This window comes from Gorilla gorilla, chromosome 8, assembly GCF_029281585.2.
Source record: "Gorilla gorilla gorilla isolate KB3781 chromosome 8, NHGRI_mGorGor1-v2.1_pri, whole genome shotgun sequence".
NCBI lineage: Eukaryota > Metazoa > Chordata > Mammalia > Primates > Hominidae > Gorilla > Gorilla gorilla.
This window is the reverse complement of record NC_073232.2, coordinates 105,867,439-105,888,436: the sequence shown is the minus strand read 5'-3', so window position 1 is coordinate 105,888,436 and position 20,998 is coordinate 105,867,439. Positions and strand designations below refer to the sequence as shown.

Below are 20,998 nucleotides of genomic sequence, written 5' to 3'. Positions count from 1 at the left end.
GGTGTGGCTTGCTTTGCTGCGTTTGTTCAGAAAGGACGACCTTCAGAGCACTACCTGAGGCAGAGTGATGAGAAGGAAATTCATCCTGGTGGAAATTACTGAGGAAACCGTAAGTGGTCCCTCATAGGACTTCCAAAGGTCAAGCAGAAAGCAGAGCTTTCAAACTGCCTGTAACTCTTGGGATGTGACAGAAGGCCCTGGCTTAGGGTGGGATTCAGGAAGCACAGGATTAAAGAGTTCTTCAGGACACTAAATCCCTGAGCATTAGTAGCTCATAAGTCCCTAGCGAATCTTCAGAGTATCTTAGATCAGCCCAGCAAGTAGCAAGCTGAGGTGTCTATTCCAGAAAAATAACTGAATGTCGGCTGCTGTCCACAGCAAGGAAGAATCACTGACATATCCATGAATGACACGACATTGGCAACAATGGGCACTTTGAATCGTTCTTGTATGATAGCTATAGGAAGTAAAACTATTTAGACCTCGGAAGTGCTTGGATTTTTTTTGTTTATATAGCAACTGTAATGAACATCTGGGAGATATGGAACAGTTTGCATCACTGCAACATAAAGGTGAATATTAATCTTTCCTTTTCTTAAAAGTCTTTTGATCACCAAGGTTGCTTGGCCTCCTCTTTCTCTAGAACCTTCACCTCTCAATTCCTGTCACTTTAGAAAGCTTGACCTCAGAAGTGTTTTAAAGGAATAAACCTCAAGCTTATTACTAAAGAGGTGAACATAGCAAAATATTTGCCAATGATCCAAACCTAATCAAGTCATGAATTGAATAATAACCCTTGTCGAGAGACTATAATTACAAAAGGTAACCTACATAGTTGCTGGCTGGGTTTTTCTGCTAAGTATCTTAGTTAGGATTTTGTTTTCAACAGTAATAGCCAGCGGTCATGCGATTTTGCTACAACATACAGTCTACTAAATCTACTAGATGATAGATATCTTGTCCGTTGCTAGGATCCTTAACGTCTCAGGGGCTACTGGCATAGAAAGAACACTTACCACTACTTAGTTTTGTTTAATGTTCACTTTACTAAGCTTTTACATCTATTAAACACATTTCCTCAAATATTTAAACACTATTATGCAACTAATAATTCAAACTATTAATTCATGAACCAATTGCCTTCGATACTTAAATGTTGGTTTCAAACTTAGTCAAGGTGTTTTAAACACTTCAATAAAGCTACAAACCTAATATGACAAATTCTCTTAAGTGGAAAACACACACGTTACAGTGACTCTAAAAATTATTGTTACACCCACATTTAAGTTTGCTTCAAAAATAGAAACCCTATGAGTTTCATTGAGTTCTCTAAGATTTACCTCTCTAGATAGTAATCTTTTTCTTTTTCTTTTTTTTTTTTTTTTTTTTTTTTTGAGACTGAGTCTCGCTCTATTGCCAGGCTGGAGTGCAGTGGTGCGATCTTAGCTCACTGCAACCTCCGTCTCCTAGGTTCAAGTGATTCTCCTGCCTCAGCCTCCCGAGTAGCTGGGACTACAGGTGGGTGCCACCACGCCCAGCTAATTTTTGTATTTTTGGTAGAGATGGGGTTTCACCATGTTGGCCAGGCTAGTCTTGAACTCCCAACCTCAGGTGATCCACCTGTGTCAGCCTGAGAGATAGTAATCTTAATAGTCACAAAAGAAAAAGAGATCCGTTGAGGCTGCACATTCCCTGTCATGAATTGAGAGATTCTTGGTGGGAAACATGGTTTTCCCAGGGGTACAGAAAGAGTCATTTGTTGAGTTATGCCACTTCTTGTGATTGAGCTTCATCTGCTACCTCAAAGCACCTTGTCAGGTGCACACATTTTCTTGGACTGTCCTATGTCACACTCAACTCTACTCTCAGGAGGTTCCTCTTTGGATGACTATTTACTTCATAACACCGTGTTATTATAAATAGGATAATGCAGAAGTGTATTTCCCAGGAGAGAGTTGAGTCAACTGAGTCACCCCTCCTATGGAACCATCCTCCTTATCTAACAATTTTGGACACTCTTTTTTACCTAGTTATTTTGTGTGACTCATGATACAGTTCCTACTTGTCCTGTAAGTATGTGGTGTGCTCACGATTTCCTGGTTTCATCCTTCCCTCTTGAAACAGAGAGGGAAAAACACGTATTTGCATTTCATATACAGACTTATACTTAACAGAAAAAGAAAAAACAAAATGCCCATATATGTTCAACTTTCATAATCTCTTTTTTTTTTTTTTTGAGACAGAGTCTTGCTCTATTGCCCAGGCTAGAGTGCAGTGGCGCGATCTCGGCTCACTGCAACCTCTGCCTCCTGGGTTCATGCCATTCTTCTGCCTCAGCCTCCCGAGTAGCTGGGACTACAGGTGCCTGCCACCATGCCCGGCTTAATTTTTTGTATTTTTAGTAGAGACGGGGTTTCACTGTGTTAGCCAGCATGATCTTGATCTCCTGACCTCGTGATCCACCCGCCTCGGCCTCCCAAAGTGCTGGGATTACAGGCGTGAGCCACCGTGCCCGGCCCATCTTTCATAATCTTATAAAAGTGAATATTAATTTGAAAAAGAAACATCCTATTATAGTCAGCATTCTTTTGTTTTTATAACTAGTTAGAGATTCATTCATTTGTTCATTCTTTCTTTTTTTTTTGAGATGGAGTCTCCCTCTGTTGCCCAGGCGCGATCTTGGCTTACTGCAACCTCCGCCTCCCGGGTTCAAGCGAATCTCTTGCCTCAGCCTCCGGAGTAGCTGGGATTACAGGTGCATGCCACCATACCTAGCTAATTTTTTTGTATTTTTAGTAGAGACAAGGTTTCACCATGTTGGCCAGGCTGGTCTCGAACTCTTTAGGTAATCTGCCCTCCTTGGCCTCCCAAAGTGCTGGGATTACAGGTGTGAGCCACTTCACCTGGCCTCATTTGTTCATTCTTTCAACATTTGTCTATTGATTCTCTGTTATAAGCAAGGCACCATTCTAGCTATTGTGATAGAGACTTCAAGTTCCCCTTATATTATATGATTGTTTCCTTCTCCCAGTTACATGGGAAGATTACTCTTCCTCCCTCTGGTACAGCCATATGACTGATTTTAACAAATGGTTTGTGGGCAGAAATATCACTTTCAGACAGGAACAATTAATTGCCAACGGGAGGCTCTCCAGGTCTCTGTTCCCTCTGCTGCCACATCAGTTTCAGATGAAAGGGCCCCTGAATCCCAGAGTGAGGATGTCATGTAACAGAGGCCCCTGGATGACCCGAGATGGACATGTAGCATGATGAGAAATAAACTTGTCTTGTTTTCAGCCTCGGAGACCTGAGGGTTGTTGTTACTGCAGCATTACCAAGACAATTCTGACAGTTACACTTCTACTGTCGGGGACTCAGGGGGTGGTCCCAGCATTACAAGCACTTGTGGTGTGGGAAGGGAGATAAGACTAGTGCATAAAAAGCCATGAGACATAGAACAGAATACAATTAATGCTGGAAGTGAGGTACATGTACATGGCTATCGGAGTTCACGAAAGGGATCATATCTAGTGTGGCTGAAGACAGGGTAGAAATCAAGAGTGGTCAGAAGCAATAGCATGGGGTGTAGGGTAATACAGGGAGGACAGTGAGAGGTGACCCTGGAAAGGTGGGTCGGGCCCAGATTAGAAGGGCCTCAAAGCCTAGACTGAGGATTTTGAATCCTGGAAAATTTTTGAATTGGGAGGCAACATTATTAGTGTTCTTCTTTACAAACTTAATGAGGAAGATAACTTGGAGGAAAACAAAATACTGGACATTGGGATACAGATTAAGATACTTTATTGCATTTGGCTCATTATCAAACAACCTAAAAATGTGTATAGGCTTTGACCCCACAATTCTGCTTTTATGAATTCATCTTAGAGAAATAATTAAGAATGTATGTGATTAATATAGTTGCAAGGGTGCTTATCATGAGCGTGGGTATAAAAGTAAAAGATCAGAAATAGCCTAGACACTTAATAGTAGGAGGTTGAGTAAATAAATGGTATTAGATCTCTAAAATAGAAAGCTACGCAGCTATTAGGTTGGTACAAAAATAATAGCGATTTTCCCCATTACTTTTAGTGGCAAAAACCGCAATTACTTTTGCACCAACCTAATAATATTGTTAAAGTCTATTGACATGAAAAAATATTTATGATATGCAGTTAATTACAAACAGTATTGCAGCATAATTCCATTAATATGCACAGACAGAGGTATATATACCAAAATATTAAGTGAAATTATTTCAAGGCAGGACATGGTGGCTCATGCCTATAATCCCAGCACTTCGGGAGGCCGAGACAGGCAAATTACTTGAACTCAGGAGTCTGACAGCAGCCTAGGCAACATGGTGAAACCCCGCCCTACAAAAAAATACAAAAATTAGCTGGGCTTGGTGGCACACGCCTGTAGTCTAAGCTGAGACTGGGACTGAGATGGGAGGATGGCTTGAGCTCAGGAGGTAGAGGAGGCAGGGAGCTGTGATCGCACCACCGCACTCCAACCTGGACGACTGAACAAGACCCTATCTCAGAAAAAAAAGTTATTTCAAGGTGGTGGGATTCAAGACATTAATTTTTTTCTTCTTTTTTGCTTACCTGATTTTTGTAAAGTATCTACAATGAACATATATACTTTATGTAATAAAGAAATTAAGTCATTCATAAACAAAGATTTTGAGGTTATCTCTGCAGTCTATGGGTGAAGTTGCTTGGGAATGAAAAAGAAAAGGACAGATGTGAGACACAATCCAGCAAATGTGTCACGACAATTGACAGGACGAGGCAATTGATTAGTTAGAAAAAGCACACAAGAGAAGGGGTCACTGTTAACTACTTTGAGTGTTGAGCAAAGTTATGGACTGAACGTTTGTATTCCCCTAAAACTCATCTGTTGAAATCCTAACCTCTAATGTGATGGTATTAGACGGTATGGTCTTCAGGATGTGACTAGGTCATGAGGATGGAACCCTCACGAGTGGTATTAGTGCCCTTATTAAAGGGCCCCCAGAGAGCTCTCCAGCCCTCTTTCTTCCATGTGAGGATACCAGGAGAAGATGGCTGTCTGTGACCTGGAAGAGGAAGATGGCCATCACTGAACCTGACCATGCTGGCACCCTGACCTCAGACCTCCAGCTTCCAGAACTATGAGCCACTCCTTCTATGACACTTTGTTATAGCCACCTGAACTAAGACAAATGATATTTTATCAAAGATTTTTAAATGGGTAATATTAGAAGCCTCCTTTTAGCACACACATCAACAGCCTTTTCTTTCTTTCTTGTTCTTGATGAAGTCCTGTGATTTCCATAGCTCTTCCTCTTGGGATAGTTCTTTGCAGAGCTTCTTGCCAGTGTTAGCAAGATCTTTGTGTCTCTTATTGGCTGTCTGCTACCAGGCACTGAAAAAAACAAAATCAATTTCAGAAAATAACATATTTTATTTTTTAAAATGTCTGATTCAGATGGTACATGTGTAGGTTTTTATATGGGTATATTGCATGATGCTGAGGTTTGAGCTTCAGTTGAACCCATCACCCAGATAGGGAGCATAGTACTCAATACGTAATTTTTCAACCCTTTCCTTTGTCCTTTTGGAGGCCCCAGTGCCTATTGTTCCCATCATTGTGTCCATGTATACTCAATGTTTAGCTCTCACTTATAAGTAAGAACATGTGGTATTTGGTTTTCTGTTCCTGCATTAATTCACTTAGGATAATGGCCTCCAGCTGCATCCATGTTGCTGCGTAGGACATGATTTTGTTTTTTGTATGGCTGCATAGTATTCCATGGTGCATATGTACCACATTTTCTTTACCCAGTTCACCACTGATGGGCACCTGGGTTGATTCCATGTCTTTGCTATTGTGAATAGTGCTGTGATAAACTTGTGAGTGCAGGTGTCTTTTAGGTAGCATGATTTATTTTCTTTTGGGTTTCTACTGGATAGACACCCAGTAATGGGATTGCTGGGTCAAATAGGAGTTCTATTGTTAGTTCTTTGAGAAATCTCAACACTGTTTTCCGCAGGGGCTGAACCAATTTACCATCCCACCAACAGCATATGAGTGTTCCTTTTTCTCCACAACCTTACCAACATCTGCTATTTTTTGACTTTTTAATAACAGCCATACTGTCTGATGCGAAAGGTTTTGATTTGCATTTCTCTAATGATTAGTGACGTTGAACATTTTTTCATATGTTTGTTGGCTGCTTGTATGTCTTCTTTTGAGAAATACCTGTCCCTGTCCTTTGCCCACTTTTTAATGGGGTAATTTGTTTTCTTCTTGTTGATTTGTTTTTTATAGATTCTAGATATTAGTCCTTTGTCAGATGCATAGTTTGCTAATATTTTCTCCCATTTTGTAGAGTGTCTGTTTACTCTGTTGATAGTGTCTTTTGCTGTGCAGAAGCTCTTTAGTTTAATTAGGTCCCACTTGTCAATTTTTGTTTTTGTCGTGTTTTCTTTTGAGGACTTAGTCATAAATTCTTTGCCTAGGCTGATGTTCAGAAGAGTGTTTCCTAGGTTTTCTTCTAGGATTTTTATAGTTTGAAGTCTTACATTTAAGTCTTTAATCCATCTTGAGTCAGTTTTTGTAGCTGGTGAGAGGTAGGGGTCAAGTTTCATTCTTCTGCATATATTTAGCCAATTTTCCCAGCACTATTTATTAAATAGGATGGAAAATGACATATCTTAAAATTTAAACTTACCAAACAGATCACTTAGAATAAATTTTTAACATGACAAAATGTTGACTTCACTGTTTAATTTTTACATCAGTGCTTCTGTTTCATTCAAAGCATAGATTTGTTGTTTGTTTTTTTGGATAGAATATTAACTGATGGAGAAAATGAAGGAAAAAGTCAAAATCTTAGATGCTAATATTTTTAATGACAATAAATTTACTTAGATAAACTCTGAAATGATAACTAAGTCAATGTGAAAACTCCACTGCATTTACATAGAATTTTTTTAAGAAATGTAAACCACCTGGTAATAATAAAAGGATAATAAGAATAGATAACATACAAAATATATACTCTGTGACAGGTACCCTCCTAAGATCCTTACATATATTATCTTATTTAATTTTGGGGGGATTTTTTTGAGACAAAGTTTCACTCTTGTTGCCCAGGCTGGAGTGCAATGGCATGATCTCCGCTCACCACAGCCTCCACCTCCCAGGTTCAAGTGATTCTCCTGCCTCAGCCTCCCAAGTAGCTGGGATTACAGGCATGCGCCACCATGCCCAGCTAATTTTGTATTTTTAGTAGGGACGGGGTTTCTCCATGTTGGTCAGGCTGGTCTTGAACTACCGACCTCAGGTGATCCTCCCGCCTCGGCCTCCCAAAGTGCCGGGATTACAGGAGTGAGCCACCGTGCCCGGCCTATCTCATTTAATTTTTACAATCTTATAAGGTAGGTACCATTATCACTTTACAGGTGAGAAACTGAGGCACACAGAAATTAAGTTAGCTTGCCCAAGGTCATAGCCAGCAAGTGATAGTAACCTACTCTAAAACTACCAGTTTAAATATGGCTCAATTAAAAAATGTGCACATGAGGTGAACTAGACATCGTACTTGATGCTAGAGGGAGATATACAAAGACTCTTTCTTTGAAGATTTTGAAATCTAGACAAATATCATAAAATGTTAAATACTAATACAAGAGTGAAATAAAAATTCCAGACAATCTTTTTAAAAATCCACCAAAGAACGATTTAACTTCCTTAAACTTTCTGCTTAAACAAGTTTTCAGTAGTACTCTACATAAATGAGCACGTGTAATTTCTAATTCCATCATTGTTAAATTTTTTTGCTGCAGTTAATGACTTCTACAGGAAGTTATGCTTATACAATAGCCAAAACATATGCCTACGAGGTAGAAGCACCAACACAGAAATCAACAATATCCTGGGCTAATTAAGTGTATTTCACATTATTATACTGAACCCACTCTTCAGTTCCACCTTAGCCAGATTATCTGTTCCTATAATTACCCATCATGGAAAGGACCCCCTGTAGGTAGGAATTTCAGGCACATCTGGCAGCCAACTGCACAGGACCCTTCCATCTGCACATTTGCTCTCATGAAAGCCCTGTGCCTGCACTTAACTGGGTGTATAACCAGGTATCTCAGAGACAATTTGGTTGGTGAAAACCATATTATTTTTATCCAAATTGATGTGATGATCTGATGACTGCAACCACTGAGAACACCATATTGAAAAAATTAATATATCTCTTTGTACCTGAAAACATGGACTGACTAACCTTTCCATTTTTCAACCAATTATTTTGACATCTTTTAAATGCAGTCAGAAGATAAATGCTGCTCCACTTCCTTGTTTTTCATTTTTCTTGGCCTCGGTCCAGATGTGGGTATAAATGTTACTTTGTATAAAATGGAGCTGGTTGCAAGTGCTTAATTTTCATGAGGGTAAGGACACAAATGTCTTGCATTAGTTCTGTGAGTTATGGTAAAACCCTTTTCAGTCTTTTTTAGGAGTTAGTGATGTGTTTGATGCTGTGAAGGTTAAGGTAACAGCAACTTCTGTTACAGGTAACCTCTCAAATCTCAGTAGCTTCATCCAGTGGAAGCTCATCTCTCATTCACATAAAGTCAGTCACCAGTGGGGACCCTGGCAGATAAGAGAAGAAAAGAGAGGATGTGAACAATTGAACAGGCAGCTTTTCTGAGCTCTGCCTGGGAGTGACACAGCCCCTTCCGCTGGCCAGAAAGGTCGTGGCCTTATAGAGCTTCGGGAAGTGGGGACGGGGAAGGCAGGGGCTGGCAGACTGGTAGTCCCCAACTTTACAGCATGGAAGGGGACTGCACATTTTTTGGTGAAAGGCCAAGTAGCCACCTCTGCTACAAGTACTAAATCCTGAGGAATTATATATTAGAAAGGGTGAACTCTGAACAGGTCTTTAAAAATAAATGTTTTATGGAGTTTGCATAGAGTGACTAATTTCAGTAAAAGAAATTATATCTATTGATTAAGCACCTACTATGAACAAGTCTCTTGATACACCCAGTGGAAAAGTGGGGAGAGTGGGGACAGGTACAAAGATGAATGAAAGAAACATGGTCTGTCTCTCCATGAAGCATGGCAAGGAAATGAATGAAATTTTGTGTACATTATATATGATCTATACGATGTAATTTAAAACATAATTTTACCTACAGAAAAAGGAGCAAGAAAAATATTTGTAAAGGAAATATTTGCTTTATTTTCTGATTAACGTTTTCATCATAGAAAATTTTAAAAATACAAAAAGGCGCAAAGAAAAAATCTTTCAGTGTCCCTAATCCTATCTCACAGAGATATTCACTATGAACATTTTTCCTTTTGACTTTACATATACACATATTTGAAAAGTTAATGTATGAGGATTTTTTCCAAAGTACTGAAGTTAAGAACATCAGTTGACCTGAATTAACTTATTTGTAATCATGAAGAAATCCTAGAAAGAATGCCAAAGTAAACTGTTTTTCTCTGCTGGTATCTGGAGCACTAAGGCCCGTGATTTATCATTAAAAGAGGAGGGGCAGAGGAATGGTTACACCAACTTTCTTTTTTCTTTTTTCACCTCAAATTTTTACTCTGAAACAACCTTTAAACACCCAACAAATAAATGAAAACTTGTTGCTGCATCAAAACCATCATCAAAATGAACTGAAATACCCTTCATTATTCAACCTACAGTGTGTGCAAGGGCCACCAGAATGTGTTCTAGGAGAAATGGCTGCAAGGCCAGGGGGTATTAGGAGAACGTTTTTGGCAGGAATAACTGTCCAAAGGCAATTGGGCTAAGCTAGGAGCTCTCCATCACTAAAGAACTTGGAGCAAAAACTGGAAGACCTCTCCTCTGGAATGCCAAAGAGGGGATCCAAGCATTGGGCAGGAGATAGAGAGGTGCCCTAAAATCCTTTCCCACCCAGCGTGCATAGATCCATACCCCATAGGGTCCTGCAGGAGACGGTCTGAAGCAGAACTTATTTGAGCTGTTTGGGATTACACAGTCTTCTATAAAACTGGCCCAATCTGAAGATTTCCTAGTTAGCTTGTTGTCCAGAAACAGGCTTTCCTAGCTCTGCGGCGGTTAGGAGTAAAATGCATCACCGTTGGCTCCCCAGACACTGCTGGGACTCAAATGGGTGCAAGAGTGAAGGGGAAGGTGGGAAAAAGATGGAGAAGCAGGGGGGAAGGAAGCCACAGATGTCATCTTTTCAGGATGCTCAGAATTAGCCCTAATGCCCTATAGATAAAAGATTGGTCTGAGAACCAATCAACTCCTTATTTCTGTTTGGCAGCCACCTTCCTCTTCCCCGATCTCCTCTTATTTCAGGTCGGGCTGCAGCAAAATGGCCCAAATTGATCTCGAATCTTTCCAATTTAGGCCATGGAGAGACAATCGATATTGTATGGAAGGAATCTCAAGAAGAGATACTTCTTTGCCACATCATGAATTCTCATTCCGTCATTCTCATCCTTTGGCTGCTTTGATCAAACGAGTGGAACTCTAACTTCGAACAGAAAGAGAAAAACAGGGTCAGTAAATTGTGCCATCACACAGGCAAAATACCTAAACTAGTCACACTGTTTTGATTCAATTGGCTACTGAAGTTATAGAATGTTGTTTACTCTTCTCTCCTTTGTCTACTCCCCAGCCAACAAAACAACCAACCTTAGCTGTTTTGAAAATAAATGAAAATTCCAACATGGGTTTGAAATAAAATTGCATCATAAACAATCGGTAGGTGTTTTTCAAAGTGGTTTCAGGGAAGTGCCACGGAGTAAGCAGGCGACCACCGAGGCTGCTAAAATATTTCCTGTCCTGACCAGGGTTGCGTTTCTGGAGAATATTTAACAGGGAGGGTTTTAACGCTTTTAAAGATGTTGAAACTAAAGAACAAATATTGACCAGAGGGCACCACAACGCTCCTGAAAGAGAGTAAAATACATCCTTTATAAAATGAAAAACTACTTGGATGAATTATTCCAAAATTCCTGCACAAGTGGACCTCAGAAGGCAGACGGAGGCGCCAATTTGGCATGGCCAGGGCCTGGGCACTCACGCACCAGGGAGCCTCGCGGGTCCGCTCTCGCTCTGTGAGGCCACGGTCTTCCCGCCAGGTTGACTCGAGCCTCCTGCCAGAGCCACTGGCCCCGGAGGCCACCCTAGACCGCAGCTGGCGGCCGCTGGCACGAGTGCAGGGTAACTGAGCCAGGGCCGCTGGCGCATTTGGCCTGGCCGAGGCCACCCCGCGCGGCCGCTCCACTGTGCCCGAGGCTGTCCTGGAGGTGAGGCCGGCCCACAGGGACCCTGCCCGTGCCCGGGCGCCGGTGAGTCAGGGCGCGTTATGCAAGCGCCCCCGGCGCCTCCCCTTCGGTCTTTCACCCCGCGCGGTTACGAAAGCGCGACCCCCTCCCCCCGGCGCTATAAAGCAGCGGAGCGGCCGCGGCGCGCTGGCCTCCCTCGCTCCACGCGCGCCCGGACGCGGCGGCCAGGCTTGCGCGCGGTTCCCCTCCCGGTGGTGAGTCGCGGCCGGGGCCTCGGGGCCGGCGGCGGGATGGGCCGGGGTGGGGTGGGGTGGGGTGAGGTGGGATACGGCGGCGCGGGGGTCGGCTGCCGGGCACTGACGGAGGCGCGTCTCCCGCAGGGCGGATTCCTGGGCAAGATGAAGTGGGTGTGGGCGCTCTTGCTGCTGGCGGCGCTGGGCAGCGGCCGCGCGGAGCGCGACTGCCGAGTGAGCAGCTTCCGAGTCAAGGAGAACTTCGACAAGGCTCGCGTAGGTATCGGCCCAGGGGGCCCAGGCCGCCCAGGTCCCCACCCCTATCCCCGCCCTCCCCGCGGCCCGCCGTGCGCCCCCGGACGCCAAACCCCTGCTGTCATCCTTCTCACAGTTCTCTGGGACCTGGTACGCCATGGCCAAGAAGGACCCCGAGGGCCTCTTTCTGCAGGACAACATCGTCGCGGAGTTCTCCGTGGACGAGACCGGCCAGATGAGCGCCACAGCCAAGGGCCGAGTCCGTCTTTTGAAGTCAGTGGCCGCTGGGGCAGCTGCGCCCTTTGCGCTCCAGGGTCCCCCAAGGGCCCTGCCTGCTGATCGCCACGTGGGGATTGTGAAGGGAAGGGAGCACCAAATGGGTGGAGGGAGGGAGGAAGCCCTTTGCCCGGCTTGGCTGAGGATCCCCTTGGCTTTTGCAGTAACTGGGACGTGTGCGCAGACATGGTGGGCACCTTCACAGACACCGAGGACCCTGCCAAGTTCAAGATGAAGTACTGGGGCGTAGCCTCCTTTCTCCAGAAAGGAAGTGAGTAGTCAGCTCTGTGGGACTGTCTTGGGAATGGGGCCCCTACGGGGCCAAATCGCTGGGTTTCTTCTCCAGAGGTACCTACCCTTAGGAAGAATGGCCTGCGGAAAGGTCTGGAAGTGGCAGGAACCCACAGCACCACCTGAGATTAGGGGAACAAGATTGGGAGCAGCTACCTACCCCCTCCCCAAACCTCAGCTCAAGAAGCCTGGCCTAAGCTCAAAAGGACCTTTCGGTTTGTCAGGTGTCATTTTCCCCACCAGCCACTGTGCCAAGGTGTGTGCCTTCTCCATGCTTTCTCCTCCTGTCTTCCACATCACCACTCCAGCTAGCTCTGCATTTCCTCCGATTCTTTGGGCTGAATCCCTGAGACAGCTTGACTATCTGGGGCTCCCACAGAGGCCGAGAGAGCCCTATCCAAGGATGGAGGGAACACTGTGCATAGGGATGGATGCCTCCCAAGTGCCTGGCCTGCTGATGCTGAGATTCTGAGCCAGGCACAGTGTGCTGTGGCTGTGGCCTCTTCCCTTTCCACTAAGCTGTGAAAATCAGATGTGGAGGGGAGTGATGTTGAGGACTTGTAGAAGAACATCCTAAAATTTGGCCTAATCGTGAGAAAACAGTGTCTACATGCTCTTTTTCCCATTTTTTTCCCCATTTATCCTAAGTTTCAAATCAGGAATCTACTTGGTAGCTAGAGAATAATGCAGGCCAGGGGACACATATCATGGAATCTTAGAGAGGGAGAGTTAACCTTTTGGAGGGGGTTCAATATGTAGATGAATAAACTGAGGCCAAGAGAACTTTGCCCAAGGACATGCAACAAGTTTGTTAGAGCCAATGTCAGAAGCCAGGCTTCCAAATCTCAGGCCAGGATTAGGTGGCCCTGAACTGCAGGGACTCCTAATCCAGACCAGCTTTTGCAAAGTATTGTTTGAGCTCTTCTGTGAGATAGGACCAAGGGTTGTTCAGGGAGACTCTCTCTGCTCGGTGATCCAGGGTAGAAGTGTCCTTTATTGTAACCCTTTGCTCTCCATATATGGCACACCACGCTCTTGGACTTCCTCTAAAGTTGTGTGTTGGATGAAATTGCATTTTTAAATTTTATTTAATTTTTAATTTTAATTTAATTTTTTTTTTTTTTTTAGAGACAGAGTCTCACTGTCACCCAGGCTGGAGTGCAGTGGCGCCATCATGGCTCACTGCAGCCTCAACCTCCTGGGCTCAAGCCATCCTACCACCTCAGCCTCCTGAGTAGCTGGAACTACAGGCATGGGCCACCATGCCTGGCTAATTTTTGTATTTTTTATGGAGTCAGGGTCTCCCCAGCTTGCCCAAGCTGGTCTTGATCTCCTGGGCTCAAGCCATCCTCCCATCTCAGCCTTCCAAAGTGCTGGGATTACAAGTATGAGCCACCATACCTGGTAGAGAAAAAGCTTAGAAGCTTTATTTTTATTTATTATCCTTGGAAATAATAAAAATTATTTCAAATAGTGCAGCAAAACATCCCAAAGTGATTTATTTAGAGTAAAATATACTTTTCTGATAATGGATTACAAAAATCAATACCAGAGGTACAAGATTACTAATTTTTAGAAAGAGGAAACACATATGTTCTATAGCATTTTGAGATGTGCTCCTTAATGGACTAGGATTCTGTTGGCAACGCCTTTAGGCACAGGGTCAGAGAGGACCCAATGAGAAGGGAGCATTTTGTTTCTTGCCTCCTCCCCCTATCAAACCAGATTAGTTTGCTTTTGTCTCTTGTATATTGGTATTTTATCAGGATTTCATTTGGAGGGCGAAAAAGTACTGCAATCTTGAAAGTGATTGCTATAGATATTAAGTGAGATGACTATAATATGGAAGGCTTAAGGATAAATTCCTTCTTAGGTTACATTTCAAAAAAGAAGCTGTGCAGTGTTGTAGTTAAGCCCGCCCGGTTAAAATTAGACCTCCTAAGTTCAAATCCCAACTCCACCACTACCTGTGGAACCTTAGATATGTTCCTTCACTTCTCTGTGCCTATTTCGTCATCTGCAAAGTGAAATGATCATAGAACCTACCTCATGGAGTTGTGTTACAAGATGCAATGAGTCAACAGGCAGAAAGCACTCAGAACGGTGCCTGAGACATGAGTTCTTTTTAAGTGTTTGATATGATGGCTGCTTAGTTATCTCCCTGGTCGTGAAATCATAGCTTTAGATTCTGGGTCTAGAATGGGAGGACCCATGGAGACCACTGGGTTCAAGTCTCTTGTTTTAGAAGTGAAGAAACTGGGGCCCATAGGGAAGTGACTGGCCTAGGGGCACAGGGTGAATTTTTGGCACTTAGTGACACCTCTTAACCCATGGCTTGTAAAAAGGCACAAACAATCCCTTTGTTTTCTGAGTATCTCGCAAATGGCATGGCTTGATGCACCTACCTTGTTCTGTTTTACATGCTTGTTTTGGGGTCATCTTAACAAACTCTACTTTCATTCCTCGTGCCAGTTTCTTCCCTGACCATGGTCTTGCTTTAAACACTGACTTGGACAGAGGGATTTGAAGGCCACTCCAAGAGTGGGCTGCATCCTCAGCCTCTCCCCTGCTCCACACACTGCATCTCACCAAACGGATGTGTTTAAAATGAGGTGCGCTTATGGAGAGAAAGTAACTCAGGGCCAAACGATCATGAAATTTGTTGTCGAATTATTTTAAAATTAAATGTGATCAATCTCTACAGTTGAACATGAATGTCAGTGTTAACAGACTGATGTGGCTTGCTGCTCCAGCCTTGGGCATGGTCTGTACTGGTCTTCCCTTCTGGCTCCACCAGCAGCAAGCAGGATGTCTCAGGGGTTGAGGATACTACCATCAGCAGGTCTTGGTTGAATACAGGCTAGCCTCCCTGAGATTTGACTTCCTTCACTATGAAATGGGGATAAAGAATAGTTTCTATTTCATAGAATCATTGGAAGGACTAATTAAGGTAATTTGTGAAAATGCTTAGCCTAGTGCATAGTAAGTGCTCAATAAATATTAGCTATATCATCATTGTTTTGTGCTCTTGCAGAAAGACATGGACAAAGACTCTCCTTGTGTCCTTCTGTCAGATGAAGTCTGTCACTCTGCTGGTAAAGGGGCCCTTGTCAGACTGAATAACAATGCAAGCCTGAATGTTTACATTAGTGTTGCTCAAAATCAGGGTTCCTGCTCCATCTATATCTAAATACTCTAGGGTGCTTGTTAACAAATGCACATTTCTGGACTCAAACCCAGAATTATGGAGTCAGAAATTCTAAGGGCACGGCCCTGGAATCTGCATTTTAAGTATGCTCCTTGGGTATGCTGTTTCTGCACAATGAAGTTTGAGAACCACTGGTCTAGATAATTCAATCTGAAGAGTTTGGCTTACTCAGGTATCAAGGCCTCAGACTCCACTCACTTTTCTGGGGCCTGTTGGGGTATTTTGACAATGCATCAGAAATAGCATTAAATCTGTTGCCTGGCTGGCTCAGCTGGACTGTTAGGCCTGAGAACCACAGGGAGCTTCCCACCTGGTCTTGCTGCTTTAGATGATTGGAGCATGCAGGTTTAGGGAGCTGAAAGGACACATGCCAGGCCCACAGCAGTGAGCAACAGAACAGACCAATGGAACCAGGTTGCCCGAGACAGCGCCCTCTACCAAGCATTTTCTTTGGTTTTGGGACTGGCAGTCCAAACCGCTAAACCAGTCTGTGTAGGTACAGTATACACACAGCTGCAGCATGACCCCACTTCCTAGGATGGTAGAGGGGAGGCAGGGTCTCCCAGCCACACAGCCACTGCCTCCAACGCTCTCTGTCCCTAGCTCCACTGCATGCGGTTAGCTGCAGTCTGGAAATGGCTGGGGGTGTCTGGTTCTCCAGAGGAGCCCTGCCCAGCTGCCGGGTGTGAGGAGGGTAGAGAACCAACCTCATTCTCGCAGTGCTCTGGCAGTTCATCTCTTGCAAATACTCTTAAAAGGGAGAGCCTGGTCAAGGTCACTATGATTTAAATTCCTCGTCTTTGAATTATTCAGCCAAAAGAGCCTGGAGATTAACCAAACCAACTTAGGCCTTCTTTTAAAGTCAAGAACAGTAGCCAATTTTACTAAATCCAAGTATTGAAAGTTACTTAATTCCTCTGTCAAAATTTAAATGATGACGACCATTTTGGAGGAAAAGAAAAAAAAAGTTAAGCTGCCGATCGGCCAGGCTAATAGCTGCCTGGATCATGAGTCGAGGTAACATTTCAAAGGCAAGTGTTTTTGTGTCTGAGGGTGCCTGTGACAGACACTGTGATCCTCGTAACCAGGGAAAGAATGACTTCATCCAAGGATGAGGAAGACCACCCGGATACTCTGGAGCCTGTGAGGGGAGTCAGTGGTTAGGGTGAGGCCCAGCAGGCAGCCCTGTGGCTTCTGTTCCCAGCCTTTCTGCTGAATAACTTTATGGTTCCTGCTGAGCAGTCATGGTTCTGGAACATCTCCTCAGCCCCACCTCTGACACTGTTACCCTGGAACAGCCTCAAGGCACAGGAGTGGCTCATTCTCCTGGCAGGCCTAGGGTGAGTTGAAGAGAGGGGCTCCACACCCACTCCTGCGACAGCCCCCCTGCAGAGCCTGGGTTTGGGCTGAACCCCATCCTAGGCTGGCACTCCAGGGGTTCTCAGAGAGGCACACCCAGAGGCAACTTAGGGCCAGCATTCCAGGTGGCCTTACACCCTGTAACGCTGGGGGATCCAGTTCCCTCTGCGCTTCTCCAACTGGAACACTGCAGAGGGAGCATCACCCCTTGCTCCAACACCTGAGCCTGAGATGGAGACACAAAGCCTTTTTGTTTCTTGCCCCTCTCCCATCAGTGTACTGATTGTCTGGAGACAGTGTGGTGTAGAGGTGAAGCATGTGGGCTCTGGGATCACACTCCCTTGCTTGAATCCCAGTTCTGCCCTGCTCTTTGTGACTCTAGGTGAATTATTAAGTATCTCTGTGCCTCAGTTTCCTCACCTGTAAAGTAGAGGATGATAGTGTGCAGTTTTGGATCAATGTGAGAGGTAACCGAGAAAACAAGTGGGAGTGTCCATACAGTGACTGGCACATAATTAAGTGCTCAGAAAGTCCCAATCATGGTATTGTGTCAACAAGAAGGTTAAATTAAGTAGAGATGTGGCACTTTTATCTCAATACAGGGTGACACTGTTCTTTCTCTGTGGCAAATCGCTCACATACATTCTTTTTTTCTTTTTTTTTTCTTTTTTATTTTTTTAAGACAGAATCTCACTCTCACTCAGGCTGGAGTACAGTGGTGCAAACCTAGCTCACTGTAGCCTTGACCTCCTGGGCTCAAAACGATCCTGCCGCCTCAGCCCCAAGTAGTGGAGACCACAGATGCATGTCACCCCACCCGGCTAATTATTTTCATTTTTCATAGGTACCAGGTCTCACTATGTTGCCCAGGTTGGTCTCAAACTCCTGGCCTCAAATTACCCTCCCACCTCAGCCTCCCAAAGTGCTGGGATTACAAGCACGAGCCGTGGTGCCCGGCCACACATATACTCTAATTAACATTCTTTCCTCTCCTGCCTTCGTTGATATTTTTACCACTTTCATTTACTCTTATTCTTCATGGCTTACATTTCAGCCTTGAGGAATACATATAGTCTAAATTCAGTGGCTCAGCTCTGCCTCTGTGAGTTGTGAAGAGGACAAGGTCTGAGAAGGAATATCTGATGCCAGATGGTGGGCCTCTTGTGTCCTCAAGGCAAAACCTACTCTTTGCCGGCACAAAGAAGTGAGTAGCATTAATAAGCAGAATTAGGATGGAGTCAGAGAAGCCGTGACCATGGGCGTGGCATCCTCCAGAGGACTGAGAGAGCAGGGGGCAGCCCGGTCAGTGAGTTGATTAGGAACCAGCTGATAGAGATCGAGAAAGACATAAGTCAATATTGGGGGTAACATAAGTTGGTGGCCATCAGATATTAGCCACAAAAGACACAGATACTATTGGAGAGTAGATGATGAAGCGACAGTAGAACGGTTTATTCTGTGGTTTTGATGAGCCCACATTCTTGGTGATTCTTTGGAAAGATGCTGTCACATTTATAGTGACATAATCACAGAGACAGATGATTATTGAAGGGAATGAGGTTTCCCTGACTCCAAGATTTTTTTCAATAAAGGAGAACAAGATCCTTTCTGATTTGCCAAATTTTATAAAAGTTGTCAGAATTCTCTGAAGTTTCCTGCTTCCTAAGGAAATAAAACCAGCTTCTGGAAGTCACTGTGTTCTCAGGCCTGGTTGTGAGTTTCTCCGACATCTGAGCCCATGAGTGAAAGGCATTGATCGGCATGGTGGCTTTCTGGCTTGCAGATGATGACCACTGGATCGTCGACACGGACTACGACACGTATGCCGTGCAGTACTCCTGCCGCCTCCTGAACCTCGATGGCACCTGTGCTGACAGCTACTCCTTCGTGTTTTCCCGGGACCCCAACGGCCTGCCCCCAGAAGCGCAGAAGATTGTAAGGCAGCGGCAGGAGGAGCTGTGCCTGGCCAGGCAGTACAGGCTGATCGTCCACAATGGTGAGTCAGGAGCAGGGTGCCTTCTGGCTCTTCCTGCAGGGCAGTGGGTTTGGACTAAGGGGCCCACGTGCTAGTGAAATTCATTTTGTCCGTACCCCAGAGAAAACGGGGGGTCTTGGGAGCCCCTTTCTGAGGCCAAATCCTGATCCTGCTTGGCCAGATTTTTCACTGGCCTTCTCATAGGGCTCATGCAGGTGTGGGTAAAGGCCTTTGTCCAGTTCACTGGCACTAACACTGCCGTGGGCTCTCTTTTCTTTTTATTCTGCTTCCTCGGGCCATTTCTGTGGTCACCCCTGGCTACACTGCCCCAAAAAACCATTGTGACTGAATTAAGATTGTTTGGGATTGAGCAGCCCAGTAAAGAGGTGAGCAGTTCATGTGGCCATTGACGTAAAAACTCGACAGGGGCGTCAATGTAGTAAGCTCCAAAGAGAATGATTTCAACGCACCTTCTTTTTTCTATATGAAACCAAATAGCCATGACATTGACTAGCTGGGTTTCGTCAGTTGGGGGTTTTGAGATTCTCTGGAACAACCATAGGATCTTTTAGGAGATATTACCCTTGTCTGATCTTGATTTTAAATCCAGGAACATTGTGCAGGAAAGAGCTCCATTTAGTTTGAGTGGACACTCACTCATTGCTATGGGATACTGGGTTTCAAAATCCAAATACAGTAATGCTAAAATGTAGAGAAACAAAATGGGCCAGGCATGGTGGCTCACACCTGAAATCCCAGCACTTTTGGAGGCTGAGGTGGGCTGATCACATGAGGTCAGGAGTTCAAGACTGGCCTGGCCAACATGGCAAAACCCCATCTCTACTAAAAATACAAACATTAGCCAGGCGTGGTGGCATGCGCCTGTAATCCCAGCTGCTCACGAGGTTGAGGCAGGAGAATTACTTGAGCCCGGGAGGTGGAGGCTGCAGTGAGTTGAGATTGCACCACTGCACTCCAGCCTGGGCAACAGAGCAAGATTCTCCCTCAAAATAATAATAATAATAATAATAATTAAACAAAATGGAGCATTTCTGTTGGTCACGAACTGACCCACTACACCAAACAGATGGGAACTTAGACCAAAATCAAATTGATTTTGAAGCTTCACCCTTCAAAATTAAATGTAGGGCCAGCGAGGATTCCACCACAGCAGGGCACCTTAGGAAGCAGATTATGAACATTGTACAGATGAGAAAACAGAGGCTGACAATGAGGAAGAAAGTTGCCCTAAATCTTTAACAGGTAGCTGAGTTGGATGCAAACCTAGAGTTTTGTGACTCTGAAGTCCCTTGTGCCACACCATCTGGTGACACATGACATGAGACATAGAAACACTTTATAAAACCATCACCAGTGTGTCCTAGGTCAGGCTGCCTTGGCTCCCACTTCCTGAAAGCTGAGGATGGGCCCCGACAGTTTGAAATGCAATAAGGCAGACTTAAGAGAAATCCAAGGAAGCCCTGTTCATCCAGCAAGTCTTATTCTCTCCACCCCCATTACGTCCAGAGAAAATTCAGTGGGTTTCAGAAACAGCCTTGAAGGTGTTTATGAATTACAGCCACCTGTATCCGTAAGGGTTGCGATCTGCTGTGATGCGTTTGAATTAAGAAGCATTTGAATGAAGCCAGCTCCAAGGCCATCATGATGTTCATTATCTACATAAAAACTGGGTCCACTTTCTGTCGTTAATGGGTTTGTTTTGTATTTTCCAGGTTACTGCGATGGCAGATCAGAAAGAAACCTTTTGTAGCAATATCAAGAATCTAGTTTCATCTGAGAACTTCTGATTAGCTCTCAGTCTTCAGCTCTATTTATCTTAGGAGTTTAATTTGCCCTTCTCTCCCCATCTTCCCTCAGTTCCCATAAAACCTTCATTACACATAAAGATACACGTGGGGGTCAGTGAATCTGCTTGCCTTTCCTGAAAGTTTCTGGGGCTTAAGATTCCAGACTCTGATTCATTAAACTATAGTCACCCGTGTCCTGTGATTTTAGTTTTCATTTGTGTTTATGTCTGTGCTGCAGATGGATGGGTGGGGTGCGCTTCTTTATACCAGGAGCACGTGGCTCTTTCTGACCTTT

At 44.4% G+C, this 20,998-nt stretch overlaps 1 protein-coding gene across 1 annotated transcript; it reads left to right on the top strand.

Moving 5' to 3' along the window:
* The first annotated feature begins 11,056 nt into the window (after window positions 1–11,056).
* RBP4 (retinol binding protein 4) lies at window positions 11,057–20,905 on the top strand. The gene is made up of 6 exons (XM_019035438.4): window positions 11,057–11,552; window positions 11,679–11,807; window positions 11,923–12,059; window positions 12,227–12,333; window positions 18,704–18,916; window positions 20,629–20,905. The coding sequence occupies exons 1-6, from the start codon at window positions 11,379–11,381 to the stop codon at window positions 20,664–20,666; spliced, it is 798 nt and encodes a 265-aa protein (XP_018890983.3). The 5' UTR covers window positions 11,057–11,378; the 3' UTR covers window positions 20,667–20,905.
* Window positions 20,906–20,998: the final 93 nt, after the last annotated feature.

Coding starts and splice junctions, on each gene's coding strand:
- RBP4 (XM_019035438.4), top strand. CDS start 11,379: ATGCAAGCGCCCCCGGCGCCTCCCCTTCGGTCTTTCACCCCGCGCGGT. Junction 11,808..11,922: donor AGAACTTCGACAAGGCTCGC/GTAGGTATCGGC, acceptor TCCTTCTCACAG/TTCTCTGGGACCTGGTACGC. Junction 12,060..12,226: donor GGCCGAGTCCGTCTTTTGAA/GTCAGTGGCCGC, acceptor TGGCTTTTGCAG/TAACTGGGACGTGTGCGCAG.